This window comes from Myxocyprinus asiaticus, chromosome 22 (assembly GCF_019703515.2).
Source record: "Myxocyprinus asiaticus isolate MX2 ecotype Aquarium Trade chromosome 22, UBuf_Myxa_2, whole genome shotgun sequence".
Lineage (NCBI taxonomy): Eukaryota > Metazoa > Chordata > Actinopteri > Cypriniformes > Catostomidae > Myxocyprinus > Myxocyprinus asiaticus.
The window spans coordinates 42,734,924-42,750,000 of NC_059365.1; the positions used below are offsets into that span (position 1 = coordinate 42,734,924).

The following is a 15,077-nucleotide window of genomic DNA, read 5'->3' on the forward strand; positions in this document are numbered from 1 at the left end:
GTAACCATGGCATATGTTTTGGTTACTATGGTTTTACCACAAATACCATGGTTAAACTATGGTTTCTGTAGTAAAACCATGGTTAATTTTCATAGTGGGACTTTAACTTTCTGTGGGACTCCAAATACAATAAACACACACATGTAAATCCATAAAAATTTAATATAATATCCCTCTTCCCATGGACATTCAGTACATTACAGAAGAATTGAAATTTGCCACACACACACAAAATGTATTCAGCACAGACTCCTGATAAATCCACCTTGTCAGTTACTGTAAAACAAATGTGTTTTTGTTTTAAATGAGTAAAATGATAAACTCTTGCCCTGTTGTTTAGAAATGAAACAGCCTCTATTATAGAGTACAGTAAAGAGAATACAGCATGTGCACTGCAATGTGTAAAGCTTATAAACTTCATAAACATTCACACACTTTTCTACTCAAATGTCAATAACACATAAGGCCCTTGTACACTTTAAAACTTGTTGAATATAAGCATATAAAACGACTGCATTTTCACTGCATGTACATGGTGCAAGATTTCTAAATTAGATGAAAGACAAGAAAATATATTGTTTTATAATACCTTTTAAAGAGCACTGATCACACATCAGCTCACTCATATTTAGCAGGATATGAGCAACAGACTGATTCTGGGTCAAAATTTATAGCAATCCTTGAGGTTTCATATTTGAAGGGCCAGATCTTAAATTTGGAGAATATAGATGCTTAAAAAATGCTTTAAAATTTTGTTTTTGTGAAACCTTAACTGATCCCAGTACAGGACAGCGTTTAGCTATCCAATTTAAGGTTCTGAGTCATACCATAAAAACAGAAAGCACATTTAAAGGTGCACTAAGTAACGTTTGTCTTTGTGTCATCTTACACTGACACCTAGCGGCTTGGATGCAGCATCATTTAAAATCAATAGTTTTCAGTTTCAGATGCCATTGTAGAAATGTAGTATTCACAGTCAGCCATGATTACTTTAATCAGTGAGTGAAAGTGTCAAATAACAGGACGGTTACTGAGATTAAACGAGAAGTATAAGGCTGGTCATGTGATTCTAACATGGCAGCCCCCATGTGTGGACCCTCTCCATGTAGAATAAAACAGCTTTTATAAATTACTGATATGACTGGAGTCTTCATTTTAATGTGAGTGCTCATGATTTCATACTTATATTGCAAAATTACAATTCATGTCTTTAGGAGTTCAAATTTTTTAATGAGGAAAAAATGACTGACTGCACCTTTAAACAAGCAAGTCGTAAATAAGTGAACCAATGTAAAGGAGAAATTCTGACCCTCATCTTCAACGGAAATTAACATTGAATAAACACGAAGGCCAAAATCCTCCTTGAACATAGACAAACCACACAAGTAACATCTTTTTCCTTTTGTAAGCCAGAATACAGTGAGATACAAACTTAACAGTAATTCAAATGGATCTCAGTATCATCCATAAACAATGTTTAAGAGTGTTAACATAATGCCTAAACACAATATATTCCCAAAGAAGACTTCCAAGAGGTCACCTCGGAGTACAATTCCACATTAAAATTAAGTAGAATGATTTAAAAAATGTACTAATGATGACCATTATTGGTGAAAACAGATGTATGACTTAAATTTTTGACCTTCTTGATTAAGGTTTTCTACGATACAAAATCAAAAGGAATGGATTATAAAACATTATATATTTTTTACTAGTCATGGAGTGCGATAGTGTTATATAAACTTTGGCTGAAAGAGTAAAGGGAGAATTTTAGTATAAATTTGCCCTAATCCGAACCCTATATTGCATTTTCTTGTTAATACTGGCCTTATAGTACTTTAAAAATACAGTACAAAGACAAGTATGATGTTTCTTTTAATTGGAGTGCATGAATATGGCACCGTGGGAAATTTCCATCACAGATAAAGCAGATATTTGTGGTTTGTTACATGTGCAACATCTAAACAGACCCTGTTATGCTGGTGTGGACCTTCAAACAATGATCATTACATACTGCTGTGGTCCCTGAGGCCAGTTTCCATTCATTCAAACTGATGTAATCATTTCCAAATGATTCCCATTTTTCCTGCCGTTCCGAGTTCCCCGTTCAGTCCACGTAGTCTTTCATGCTGAGTGTCGGCTCGACCAGTTGATTGTGGACATGCATCAGGCCTGCAGGATAAAAGATCAGTCAGTATGTTTAGGAAATCCATCCCAGTGATGAAAAGGCAACGATATTAAACCCCCAGGAGAGTCTAAAGCCCTTAAGACTGTTTCTTAAGACCGTTCCTGTTTCTGAGAAAAGCACTTGTGATAGACATTCCAGACAGGTTTAATGCTGATGTTGAACCTGTTTTAGACTGATACTGACCCTGAAGCAAGATCAATTCTAAAACCAAAATAAGATCAGTTGAGAACAACAACAGATGAAAAGTAGCAACCTAGTCTCATAGAACCACATTACTATAACTAAATATTTTGCTAAATGAGATTTGCGTGCCTCGTTGTACGTATCATGGTAGTTTCCAGGTAAAATAAACACTAGAGGCACAACGACAACCCACTGCAGAGTTAACGGGGAAAACGAGAGGTGGTGGAACATGTTTTTACATCAATGTACAGATGTAACAACGTTAAAGAGGATGTGCTGTCCTAATTTGGAAGTGCTCTTTATTAACTGTAAGCCTTTCTACTCGCCACGGGAGTTTTCCTCGTTTATTCTGGTGAGTGTGTATATTCTTGGGGATTTTAACAAAGCAAATCTCACACGTGAACTGCCAAAATATAAACAGCACATTACATGCCACACCAGAGACAGGAACATACTGGATCATTGCTACACAACAATAAAGGATGCATATCGCTCTATCCCTAGAGCAGCTTTGGGACTCTCTGATCACTGTCTGGTTCATCTTCTTCCAACCTACAGGCAGAAATTAAAATCAACCAAGCCAGTAGTAAGGACTGTAAAGAGATGGACCAATGAAGCAGAGCGGGAACTACAAGCCTGCTTCAATTGCACGGACTGGAGTGTTTGTGAGACTGCAGCCACAGACCTGGATGAGCTCACAGATACTGTTACATCATATATCAGTTTCTGTGAGGATATGTGCATTCCAACTAGGACTTATTTAAAGTTCAACAATGACAAACCATGGTTTACAGCAGAGCTCAGGCAGCTTCATCAGGCCAAAGAGGATGCTTACAGGGGTGGGGATAAAGTCTTGTACAATCAGGCCAGGAACACACTGAACAAGGAAATCAGAGTGGCTAAAAGAAGATACTCTGAGAAGCTGAAAAACAAGTTTTCAGCTAACGACCCTGCATCAGTGTGAAGTGGCATGAAACAACTCACAAATTACAGGACTCCTACCCCCAATCCTGTACGGAACCAACAACTGGCTGACGACCTGAATGTGTTCTACTGCAGATTTGAAAGGCCCAATCTCACACCCCACACCCACTCTGACCTTCACTTCACACAAACACCAACACCTCCTGCAACCCCCCTCCTCCCCCCTCCTGCTACTCAACCTGCACTTAAGATCTGTGAAGATGATGTGAGCCGTGTCTTTCAGAAACAAAAGACGAGGAACGCTTCAGGCCCAGATGGCGTCTCACCAGCGTGTCTTTGATCCTGCGCTAACCAGCAATAGATCACTGGAGCAGTGTGAAATCCCATGCTGCTTCAAATGCTCAATCATTATTCCTGTCCCAAAGAAACCAAAAATCACAGGACTTAATGACTACAGACCTGTCGCCCTGACATCTGTGGTCATGAAATCATTTGAGAGACTGGTGTTGGCCCACCTGAAGAACATCACTGGACCCTTTCTAGATCCCCTTCAATTTGCTTAGAGCAAACAGGTCCGAGGATGATGCAGTCAACAAAGGACAGACAACATCTGGACAGACCAGGGACATATGCAAGGATTCTTTTTGTGGACTTCAGTTTGGCTTTCAACACCATCATCCCAGCTATACTCCAGAATAAATTACACCAACTCTCTGTTCTCATGTCTATCTGTCAGTGGATTACCAGCTTTCTGACAGACAGGCAGCAGCTTGTGAGACAGGGGAAACTCACTTCTAGCACCTGTACAATCAGCAATGGTGCCCCCCAGGGATGTGTGCTCTCCCCACTACTCTTCTCCCTCTACACCAATGACTGCATCGCCAAGGACCCCTCTGTCAAGCTCCTGAAGTTTGCAGACAACACCACTGTCAATGGCCTCATCCAAGATGACAATGAGTCTGCATACAGAAGGGAGGTTGAACAGCTGGCTGTCTGGTGCAGTCAAAACAACCTTGAGCTGAACACGCTCAAAACGGTGGAGATCACTGTGGAACACTGTGGAACACCCCAACACTGACCCCCCTCACCATTCTAAACAGCACTGTGGCAGCAGTGGAGTCATTCAGGTTCCTGGGCACTACCATCTCACAAGATCTGAAGTGGGAGGCACACATAGACTCCATTGTGAAAAAGGCCCAGCAGAGGTTGTACTACCTTCGCCAGCTGAGGAAATTCAACCTACCACAGGCGCTGCTGATACAGTTTTACTCAGCAGTCATTGAGTCTGTCCTATGCACTTCAATAACTGTCTGGTTTGGTTCAGCTACGAAATCAGACATCAGAAGACAACAAAGGACAGTTCGGACTGCTGAGAGGATTACTGGTTGCCCCCTACCCCCCCTTCAAGAACTATACACTTTCAGAGTGAGGAAAAAGGCTGGAAAAATCACTCTGGACCCCACTCACCCTGCCCACTACCTTTTTGAACTGTTGCCTTCTGGCCGACGCTTCAGAGCTCTGAGAACCGTCAGGCACAGGAACAGTTTTTTTCCCCTCAGGCTATCCATCTCATGAACAGTTAAACTGCCCTACTGAGCAATAACTATGTGCAATACACAGTTTTTTGTATTTATCCAACACATCCAACCTCTTCTGCCATTTCATTCCTCTAAAAAAAAAAAAAAAACATTTGCACTGTACATAACAGATTTGTATTTGCACTGTACATAACAGATTGTATTAGATTTGCACTACCCATGTGTATGTGTGTAAGTATGTATGTGTGTCTGTACGTATGTGTATAATTATTTTTTATTTTTTATTATTATCTATGTCTTGCTGCTGTTTTTGTATTGTTGTACACTGGAAGCTCCTGTCACCAAGACAAATTCCTTGTATGTGTAAGCATACATGGCAATAAAGCTGATTCTGATTCTGATTTATTCACTTTGACACAGCTCACGAGTAAAACGGCAAATTAACACTTAATAAATACTTATTTTTTGCCCCGTTATTCACACAGTGCTATTGGGGCATATGTTTATATGCTAATGGTATAGTGGCCTAATATCTATAGCCCAATATTTGTAGCTTTGGTGCCGCTGGCTGAAGTTTTCAGATGGTCCCTCACCACACCCTCCACAGTTTTAGAACAATGTGAGGACTTTTCAGACAGTCCCTTACTCAACATAGGAACAAATTCCAACGAATATCAAGGTTAAATTAATGATCTTGAACGATTTCACGGTGACGCCATCGGACCAGCTTAAATACGGGACAAATCGCATCCCATATTGATTCGATATGGGACGCATCATTTTATCTTTAAATATGGGACGATCCCCTATTTTACGGGACGGGTGGCAACCCTACTTGGGACTGCCGTTCTGAAATGATGATGTACAGAGATTGGATTGCATTTAGACTAGCATGATAATGCATGGAGCTAGCGCATGCAATGCTATGTAAAGAGACATTGTCCAAAAAGAACGATTCGTCGCATTGATGGTTTGTGATTGGACAGCTAATCATTAACATCAGAGAAATGCAGCCTCTCTTTACCGTTGTTTACGCAAACCTGGAGATATTAACACGATTCGACAATAGGGGTCACTGTTGCCCCAAACATTGCAAATGTACAGTTCTATCCTTCTAATTGGTAATTTGTACTCATGACAGAAAAGATCTTGTGACCCAGCAGACAATGATCCAGTGGTTGAGAAACCCTGCTCTATCATATCCCATCTGCTTTTATGACACTATCGGTTAGGTTTAGGTTAAAGGTTTAGGTTAGGAAGGTAAGTTTTATTCATTTAAAACTCCTTAGAGCATTAACCCTAAAAACATAATCTTTTTGGGAGAATATTTAACTGGCTTTTAGTGCCCCTCAGTGGACATTTCACCTCGCAACTGCAGCGATCCGTGGAATGATCCACGTAATTTCATTTGCAAAAATGCTGCCCCAGTCAAGATTAGGCTGACAAATATACAGCTTCTATTGGATTTGCTCAGAGAGAAAACGACAGCTACAATCAATACATTATAAAGATAAAGCACTGAACATAAAATAAATTTAAATTTGCTTCCATTGCAGCCCGACATTTACAGAATTTTCTACATTTCAACTATTTAGTCATTTTGTCGGTCTGTCTTTGCTCTTCTAGGAATTTGTATCCACAGAAAATAAAACCGTTCCATGTAGATTCTCTCTACATGTACTACATGTCAAAGATCTGTCCCCCAGGCAGCACAGTCCTCAGACACGTACCTTTAAAATACTTGACGGTTTTGACCCTGAGCTCCAGTGTCGCATCTTCATCGCAAATGAAAATGGTTCGTGGATGCTGCTGGAAGGCAGATACTGTCCACATGTGGTTCACTCCCTCCTCGATGGCTTTATACAGAGCAAACGCCTTATGAGCCCCCGTGATCAGAATCATTACCTACAAATGAAGAAAACATGCTATAAGTATTGTCTGAACTGCATCATATTCAGAAGTGTGGCACTCACTGTTGTTTTGGAGGTAAAAACATAACTTTTTGGGGTTTATTTAATTTTAAGACTTAAGAGTCAGCTGTCAACCATTACAATTGCTGGTGTTTTCAAAAACAAGAATCACTTTTACTATTGCTCATGCTTTGAACAATTTGAAACCCATAACCCTCAGAATTAAAGGAATGTTGCACGTTTTGAGCTTAACTTGTGGTGCAAGTTAAGCTCAATCCACTGCATTTGTGGTGTAATGTTAATTAGCACAAAAAATAATCTCAAATTGTCCCTATTTCTTACTTAAAAAAAGCAAAAATCGCAGTTACAGTGAGGCACTTACAATAGAAGTGAATGGGGCCAGTTCATAAACATACACACTGTTTTAAAAGTAAAGCCACAAGATTTAAACATTATATGTGTTAACATGATTTTAGTGTGATAAAATCAGGGATTTACCTGTGTTACAGTGTTTACCACCGTTACGTCGTCATGACTGCATAATTGCGTATATTTTAAAATGTGGTATCGATTCAAATTCCCCAGATCTCAATCTGATTGAGCATCTGTGTGATGTGCTGGACCAACAAATCCGATCCAAAGTGATCCACCTCACACTTACAGGACTTGAAGGATCTGCTGCTAATGTCTTGGTGCCAGATACCACAGGACACCTTCAGGGGTCTTGTAGAGTCCATGCCTCGGATGGTCAAAGCTGTTTTGGTGGCATGTGGAGGACCAACAGCATATTAGGCAGGTGGTCATAATGTTTTGGCTCAACAGTGTATATTGATCCGTGACATTTAATATTTTGGCTTTCATCATCATTTATGTTTATCTTTCACCAATTAAAAAATGATCAAATACAACATATTGAGCCAGGGACTTCTGGACCCTACATTGAAGGAGGGATCGAAGCCAAATCTCGAGACCAGAATATCATAGAGACTTCGGTAGGCCGCCACCCAGAACACCATTTAGCAACGCCTTAGCAACCCCCTGCAACATCCTAGCAATTGCATAGCAACACCCTGGCAACAACTCAAAGCAAACTAACAAAGTCGAAATTATTGTTTAATAGACTCCATACATTCATACATGATGGCCATCAGTGTCATTTTTCTGCCCACCAAAAGCAGCCTAAGAGACACTTAAAAAAATCTTGTTGAAGCTGTCCCTCAAATTACTGACATGCATTTCATCATAATGACATAATGATCATCAGGTGATGTCAACAAAATCATGTGATACACATGACATTTTTCCCAGCATCCAGTATTCAGGTATGTTCATGAACTTGTTTGTACTTGTGTCCTGAACAATCAGTCCCTCATGAAGACAAAGAGGTGTTCAGTTCAGTGCCACAACAGAGCTGGTTAAAGCAGACTATAACAAACTTAATCAACCATAACTATATTTATGAATTTTAGATGACAAATGCTCCAAACTAAAGCTCGTCTGACTGTGACAAAAAGTGATATCACAACAGACACTATAGAAATTTAGATGCAGGAGAAAAAGACTTGTGTTCATTCGAAGTGTGAAATTTGGGGGCAGTGGTAGCTCAGCGGTTAAGGCTCTGGGTTACTGATCAGAAGGTCGGGGGTTCAAGCCCCAGCACTGCCAAGATGCCACTGTTGGGCCCTTGAGCAAGGCCCTTGACCCTATCTGTTCCAGGGGCGCTGTATCATGGCTGACCCTGCACTCTGACCCCAGCCTAGCTGGGATATGTGAAAAAAGAAGAATTTCACTGTATATGTGCATATGTATAATGTGTGATGAATAAAGAAAATTATTATTATTATTATCTTAGCGTTAAAACCACAGACTGATCACCTCTTTTGTGAGAACTGCAGAACGGCCTCTCTGGTTACACTCAGTGTGATGGAATACATTTGGGTGTATTTAGTCTCGCAGAGCCAGACGTTTTGACTGGTCTGGTCCACATTGCAGCTTATTCTAAGAACCGCCCACTTAGACAGGAAGAGTCTGACTAATGTGTAAAATATCCAACCACTGTTTGTTTCGTTTTTACATGCCCTTTAGATGTGCTTAAATCTGATACAGATGATCCTACAATGATAGACCTGTTATTAAAATTATGGGTCAACAGTCTCTGCGAAAAGCTGTATAGTCCACACTGGAGAAATCTGCACGGCAGATTCAAAAGAACCGATTTATAAGAGTCATTTGTTAGGGAATCAAACTACACTGGTCGCACTGTATGTTTCGCACAATAGATTTTAAAGAACGGGTTCATTAGAGCCATTTTCTCTGGAATCAAACTGCACTGATCACGCTATGGATTTGAAAGAATCAACTCATAAGAGTCATTTGTTCGGGAATCGGACCACACTGGGCACACTGTATATTTCACGCAGTAGATTCAAAAGAACCAGCTCATAACAGTCATTCATTCGGGAATCAAGCTACGCTAGTCGCTGTAGATTTGAAAGAACCAATTCATAGGAGTCATTTGTTCGGGAATCTGATTGCACTGGTCGCACTGTATGTTTCACACTGTAGATTCAAAAGAACCGGCTCATAAGAGTCATTTGTTTGGGAATCAGACTACACTGGTCGTGCTGTATGTGTTTTTAGTTTGGTGTCACGCCTGCAGAAGAACGCAGCACCGGCCCCTAAAAATGGCCCCTAGTTCCCAACCCTACAGAATATACAGTTCTGCTTGTGTTTATTTAGATTACTTTGTGTCTCAAAAAAAAAAAAAAAAAAAAAAAGAAATTCAAAGATTTTACCTTGAAAACTTTGGAAAAGCCAGTTATTAGTTCTTCCTCAAAAGAGTATTAATCTGATACTTTTAAAGCACAATTTTGTGTTTCCCAGAAAAAAAGACAAAAAAAAAAACACAAAATATCCTTTATTTACCTCTCTTGCATCCATCACTGTTCCCACGCCAACCGTAAGAGTCATGGTGGGCACTTTTGAAAGGTTGTTCCCAAAGAACCGGGCATTGGCCACTATGGTGTCTTTGGCCAGGGTCTTTACTCTAGTTCTGGACACGAGACTGGAGCCCGGCTCATTAAAGGCGATGTGCCCATCTGGACCAATGCCTGAAAAAACAACACAGAGGAGAGAGAGGATAAAGAAAGCTCAATAAATTATGATTGGAACACAAGTGAGGACTTAGAATACATGTATTTGATGTTTGTTGGTGCTCATCAGACCTGATGTTGTTGGTTTTTGCTTAATTTCCATACAGGATTCAATAATGTATTCTACACATCTATCTCAGTGAGAAATGTTATTCTTGTAACAATATATATATATATATATATGATCTCACAAAGAATGTATTGACAATAAGTCAGGAAAGCTGTCAAAAACATGTCCAGCCAATATTTCACCACTAAATAAAGAGAATAGGGCTATAATATGATCTTTGGTCATTCATACTATCAGTCATATAAATAGTGTGAAGTATGCTTAATATTGTTTATTGTAAGATTTCACTTTGCTCCTGTTTTTTCTTAAGAACTGAGAAATTAGTCTGGAATCGATTCTGGAAACCTAGAATCGAACTATCCTACAAAAGAATGAAATATGGAATTATATTTTGCTTAAAGAAAATGATGGTCGGATGAAGAAACATTACCAAGGTGGGATTATATGAAATTTACTCCTTGGAGCTGTGGTGTGTCGACTTTTTCTCTTTAAAATGTTTGCTTGAGCACCTACACTGACTGGATGTGTATGCTTTTTACCCTTAAAGAAAATGAAGAATCTTTAGGTATATAAGATTTTTTTAATCATGACATTGTTTTCGTAACAATTACCTACCCCCAATTCTCAGTACTGTAATTTAAAAAAATTATGATATATTATTTAAATTATTAAAATTGAAATAAAAAATCATATTACAGTAAAAAAACATTGTTTTACAGTAATGCACAGCTAATGAGAATCAACATTGAACGTCTAATGTGAATTCCAAAAAAAACAAAAAAACAAAAACTCAACAGTAAAAAGTCAAGTTATGTTAATGAGAATAAGTTGTGAACATAAAAAATGTAAAAAAATAAATATCTTTCGAGATTCGTTCGTGAGACAGGTTTTGTAAGATTCAAGATCGAGTCATTCATAACAGTAATGTTACTGGTGTCTCTCTATTAATGTGTCTGACAAACCAAAGTATTGGTCTGATTTACTGAACATACCTCCGACAAACAGCTCAATCCCTCCAGCCGCTGTAATCTTCTGCTCAAAGGCATCACACTCGGCCTGCAGGTTGCTGGCATTGCCGTCCAATATGTGTGTATTCTGAGGTTCAATGTCAATGTGTTTGAAGAAGTTGTTCCACATGAAGGAGTGATAGCTCTCTGGATGATCCCTGGGCAGACCTAAACACACAGAGATCCATAAACTTTAGGACGAGGAACCGGTTCCCTTTAAAACATGTTTTACCGAAATAGTATGATTTTTATGAGTTTCGTTCCGTTAACGGTTCTCGAATGAGCATTTTTCCACCAATGCGGATGCAACACTGCTACAATACTCCTTCCTGCTCTACCTTTCAGCGGCACTGTAACACCATTATTGAATCAGTAGTGCGAAACATTCAGCGCGACCAGTGTAGCCTGATTCCCGAACAATTGACTCTTTTGAGTTGGTTCTTTTGAATCTACAGGATGAAACACAGCGCAACCAATGTAACCCGATTCCCAAACAAATTAAATGACTCTTTTGAGTCTGTTCTTTTGAATATACAACGTGAAACACAGTGCTCACAGTGTAGCCTGATTCCCGAACAAATGACTCTTATGAGTCGGTTCTTTTGAATCTACACTGAAATACTTACAGCACAACCAGTGTAGTTCTATTAATGAACGAATGAATCTAATGAGTCGGTTCTTTTGAATCATATAATACTTTTTATCAAACTAATAACTTTAATCAGCCAGTTCTATTTAGTAAATCAAAAACTTCATAGTGAACTGCAAGTCATTCATTTCATCATGTCTGACTTAAAATAAAATTCAGTAAGAATTGTATTTAGTTATTTCAAATATTTCTTCCTCAAAAGCATTAAAATAATCATTTATGGAACTGTTAAGAGGCATCAGAATTAGAACTGGAATTGTTAAATCCATTTTTATTTTTTTATTTGAATAGGGCTTTTCACAATACACATCGTTTCAAAGCAGTTTTGCCAGAAATCATGCAGTAATGTTTGTAATGTCTTACGTGTCTTAAAGTCCTCGTTAAAGGTGCACTCAGTAACTTTTGTCTTTGAGTCATCTTGGACTTACACTGACACCTAGTGGCTTGGATGCAGCATCATTTAAAATCAATAGTTCACAGTTTCAGATGCCATTGTAGAAATTTAGTATTCACAGTCAGTCATGATTACTTTAATCAGTGAGTAAAGTGTCAAATAACAGGACGGTTACTGAGATTAAGCGAGAAATATAAGGCTGGTCATGTGATTCTAACATGGCAGCTCCCATGTGCGGACCCTCTCCATGTAGAATAAAACAGCTTTTATAAGTTACTGATAACTGGAGTCTTCATTTTAATGTGAGTGCTCATGATTTCCTACATATATTGCAAAATTACAATTCATGCCTTTAGGAGTTCAACTTTTTTAATGAGGAAAAAGTTAATTGATAGAAGATTTTTCTGCTGTATGGCACGACATCTGGTAAAGTCACTGTAACGCATGGTCTTGAGTGGTGTATTACTTTTATGAAATGACGTTCACTGCAATTTGATAAAAGCCACCAATGCTTGAAAAGTAATTAAAGGTAATGTAATTTTTTCGATGTTGCAATACTTCCTCATATACTTCATGCTGGCTAGAAGCAGAGAATAGGAGACCAGTGTGTAAACACTCTTTATTGTTGTTTAATGCATTGCTCAATACTTCTGCTGCATTGGCAGCTCTTGTTCTGCAGTGTTTTGAGCAAGTTTGTGGAGATCCTGCACACTCAGCAGCATTCCTCGTGAGGAACAATCTGTGCTGTTTACACTCACCCACATACTCATCCATGTTAAAGGTCTTCACATATTTGAAGGACAGGTCGCCGCTCTTGTGATACTCGATCAGCTTCTTATAGCAGCCGAGGGGTGTGCTGCCTGCAATCAAAGAGATTATACTTCAAAATCTTTCTAATGAAAATTAGAGGACAAAAAAGCACTATAAAGCACTAAATCCAATCGACGAATAGACACCATGATTTGATTTGTAAGCTGCATAATGTTTTGGATGACTTTGGATGAATTTCTGTCTTATTTCACAAACCTATTGTATGGCTTCAGAAGAGTCATATGGACTACTTGGGCTACGTCCACATTAATCCAGATAAATTTGAAAATGCCGCTTTTGTTTTAGAAACACTGCCATTTTCAAACATTTCCCAAAAGTTTCTCGTCCACACTGAAACATCCGAAAATGCTTAAATCCCCCAAAATGTAAGAAGCGTGGCATGCCATCACTTCCGTGTACGGGCTGAAACGCAATTGTCCTCGTGTTCCGTAGCCAGACAGCTATTCCAAGTAAACTTCCCATAGCCTTTGAAGGAATGAAATGTGAAGGGTGTAAAAAGTAACATTTATCTTTAACAAAATTTTTGGGGGATCTGGGTAGCTCAGCGAGTAAAGACACTGACTACCACACCTGGAGTCACGAATTCGAATCCAGGGCGTGCTGAGTGACTCCAGCCAGCTCTCCTAAGCAATCAAATTGGTCCGGTTGCTAGGGAGGGTAGAGTTACATGGGGTAACCACCTCGTGGTCGCTATAATGTGGTTAGCTCTTGGTGGGGCACGTGGTGAGTTGTGCGTGGATGCTGCGGAGAATAGCGTGAAGCCTCCACACACGCTACGTCTCCGTGGTAACACGCTCAACAAGCCACGTGATAAGATCCACGGATTGACGGTCTCAGACATGGAGGAAACTGAGATTCGCTACAACATGGGCCGCCGTCTTTATTGTTTTGAGTTGAATGGATCACATGACTGTGTAACATGACAACAGATACGTCACTACAGCGCGAAAACTGCATTTTCAAATTCATCCACTTGGAAGTGCGTTTTCTAAAAGCTCAGTTTTCGCCAGACAAAAATGCCATCTCAGTGTGGACGGAAGGCCAAAACGTAGCGTATTTTTGACCAGAAGGTTTAGATGCGTAACCCTTTATTTTTGATGATGATAATGATACCATTTTTTTTTCTTCCTTGAACAATACTATTCTGCATTGATTTTGAGATTTTATTATATTTTGATCTTATTTATATGTACATTTCTACATTTTACCACTAATTTGCATATACAAATAAGCAAATTTTTGAAAAATAATAATAATTCAGAACCTACACTTCTATAAGTTAAACATGAAGAAAATATGAGAAGATGACATAAATTGGAGGCAGATTGCTGCCATCTGATGAACAAAATGTAATAACATGACTTGAAAACCATGTCATGCCAGTAACAGCCAGTAGATGGCTGTAGCCACCTTCTGTGTTATCTGATGGCTTGATGTAACCTAATTTTATATACGCAAGATATGCATTTGGATATATATTTAGACATAATCAAAGTATTATTTGTCAAAGTTTAGCATTTTTGCAGTTAATGTCATTATGCTTGCAATCAAACCTGACCATGGTGTTACAGAGAGAAGACACAGAATAAGCAGATTTCTACCAATAATTTATTTCAAACATAAAAATGTAATAACTCAAAGTAAATGCATAACAATGTCAAGAAAATGAACATCAAGAAACAGAAATGAACTGCAAGATTCTGAAAATTCAATTAGAGTATAAAACAGAAGAATCAGAGTAAATATTTTGCAATGTCAAACTTTCTATAGTAAACATTTATTTGCAAACGTGTGTGTGTGTGTGTGAGTTGGTGTGTATGTTTTGCACTGTGGATATTTTAGAGTCTCACCCTGTAATTTCTGTATGTTTTTTTCTGCATTGTGGCTGATTTATTGATTGTATTTGACAGATAAAAAAAAAAAATCTTTCCCATTAATTTTCAATGGTCGGAAATACCAAAGGTGTCACTTTTGTTACGACCACACACACCTATTGAATCAAGCCCGATTTTTTTTTTTTTCCTATGTTCAGATGGCAAAAGGAGCAAAACTCACCAAATCTTGTACTGCTCAGATAAAGGAAACCATTTTTATTAACTGTAAAAAAAATATATTTTGGTCAAAAAATTACCGAATACCATTGGAGGGTAAAAGGAATAGTTCACCCAAAAATGAAAATTTGCTTATAATTTATTCACCCTCTGGCCATCCAAGATGTATATGACTTTCTT

The 15,077-nt window shown here is 38.7% G+C and overlaps 1 protein-coding gene across 1 annotated transcript in view; it reads right to left on the reverse strand.

The window, feature by feature from the left end:
• Positions 1-144: 144 nt before the first annotated feature.
• Positions 145-15,077, reverse strand: part of LOC127413338 (glucosamine-6-phosphate isomerase 2-like) — a 16,849-nt gene continuing 1,916 nt past the window's right edge. Inside the window, exons 3-7 of the mRNA XM_051650403.1 lie at positions 12,774-12,875; positions 10,958-11,140; positions 9,669-9,853; positions 6,564-6,738; positions 145-2,172 (exon numbers count right to left, since the gene is read on the reverse strand). Of these exons, the coding sequence (XP_051506363.1) occupies positions 2,108-2,172; positions 6,564-6,738; positions 9,669-9,853; positions 10,958-11,140; positions 12,774-12,875 (710 nt within the window). The 3' untranslated portion in view covers positions 145-2,107. The remainder of the gene's footprint in view (positions 2,173-6,563; positions 6,739-9,668; positions 9,854-10,957; positions 11,141-12,773; positions 12,876-15,077) is intronic.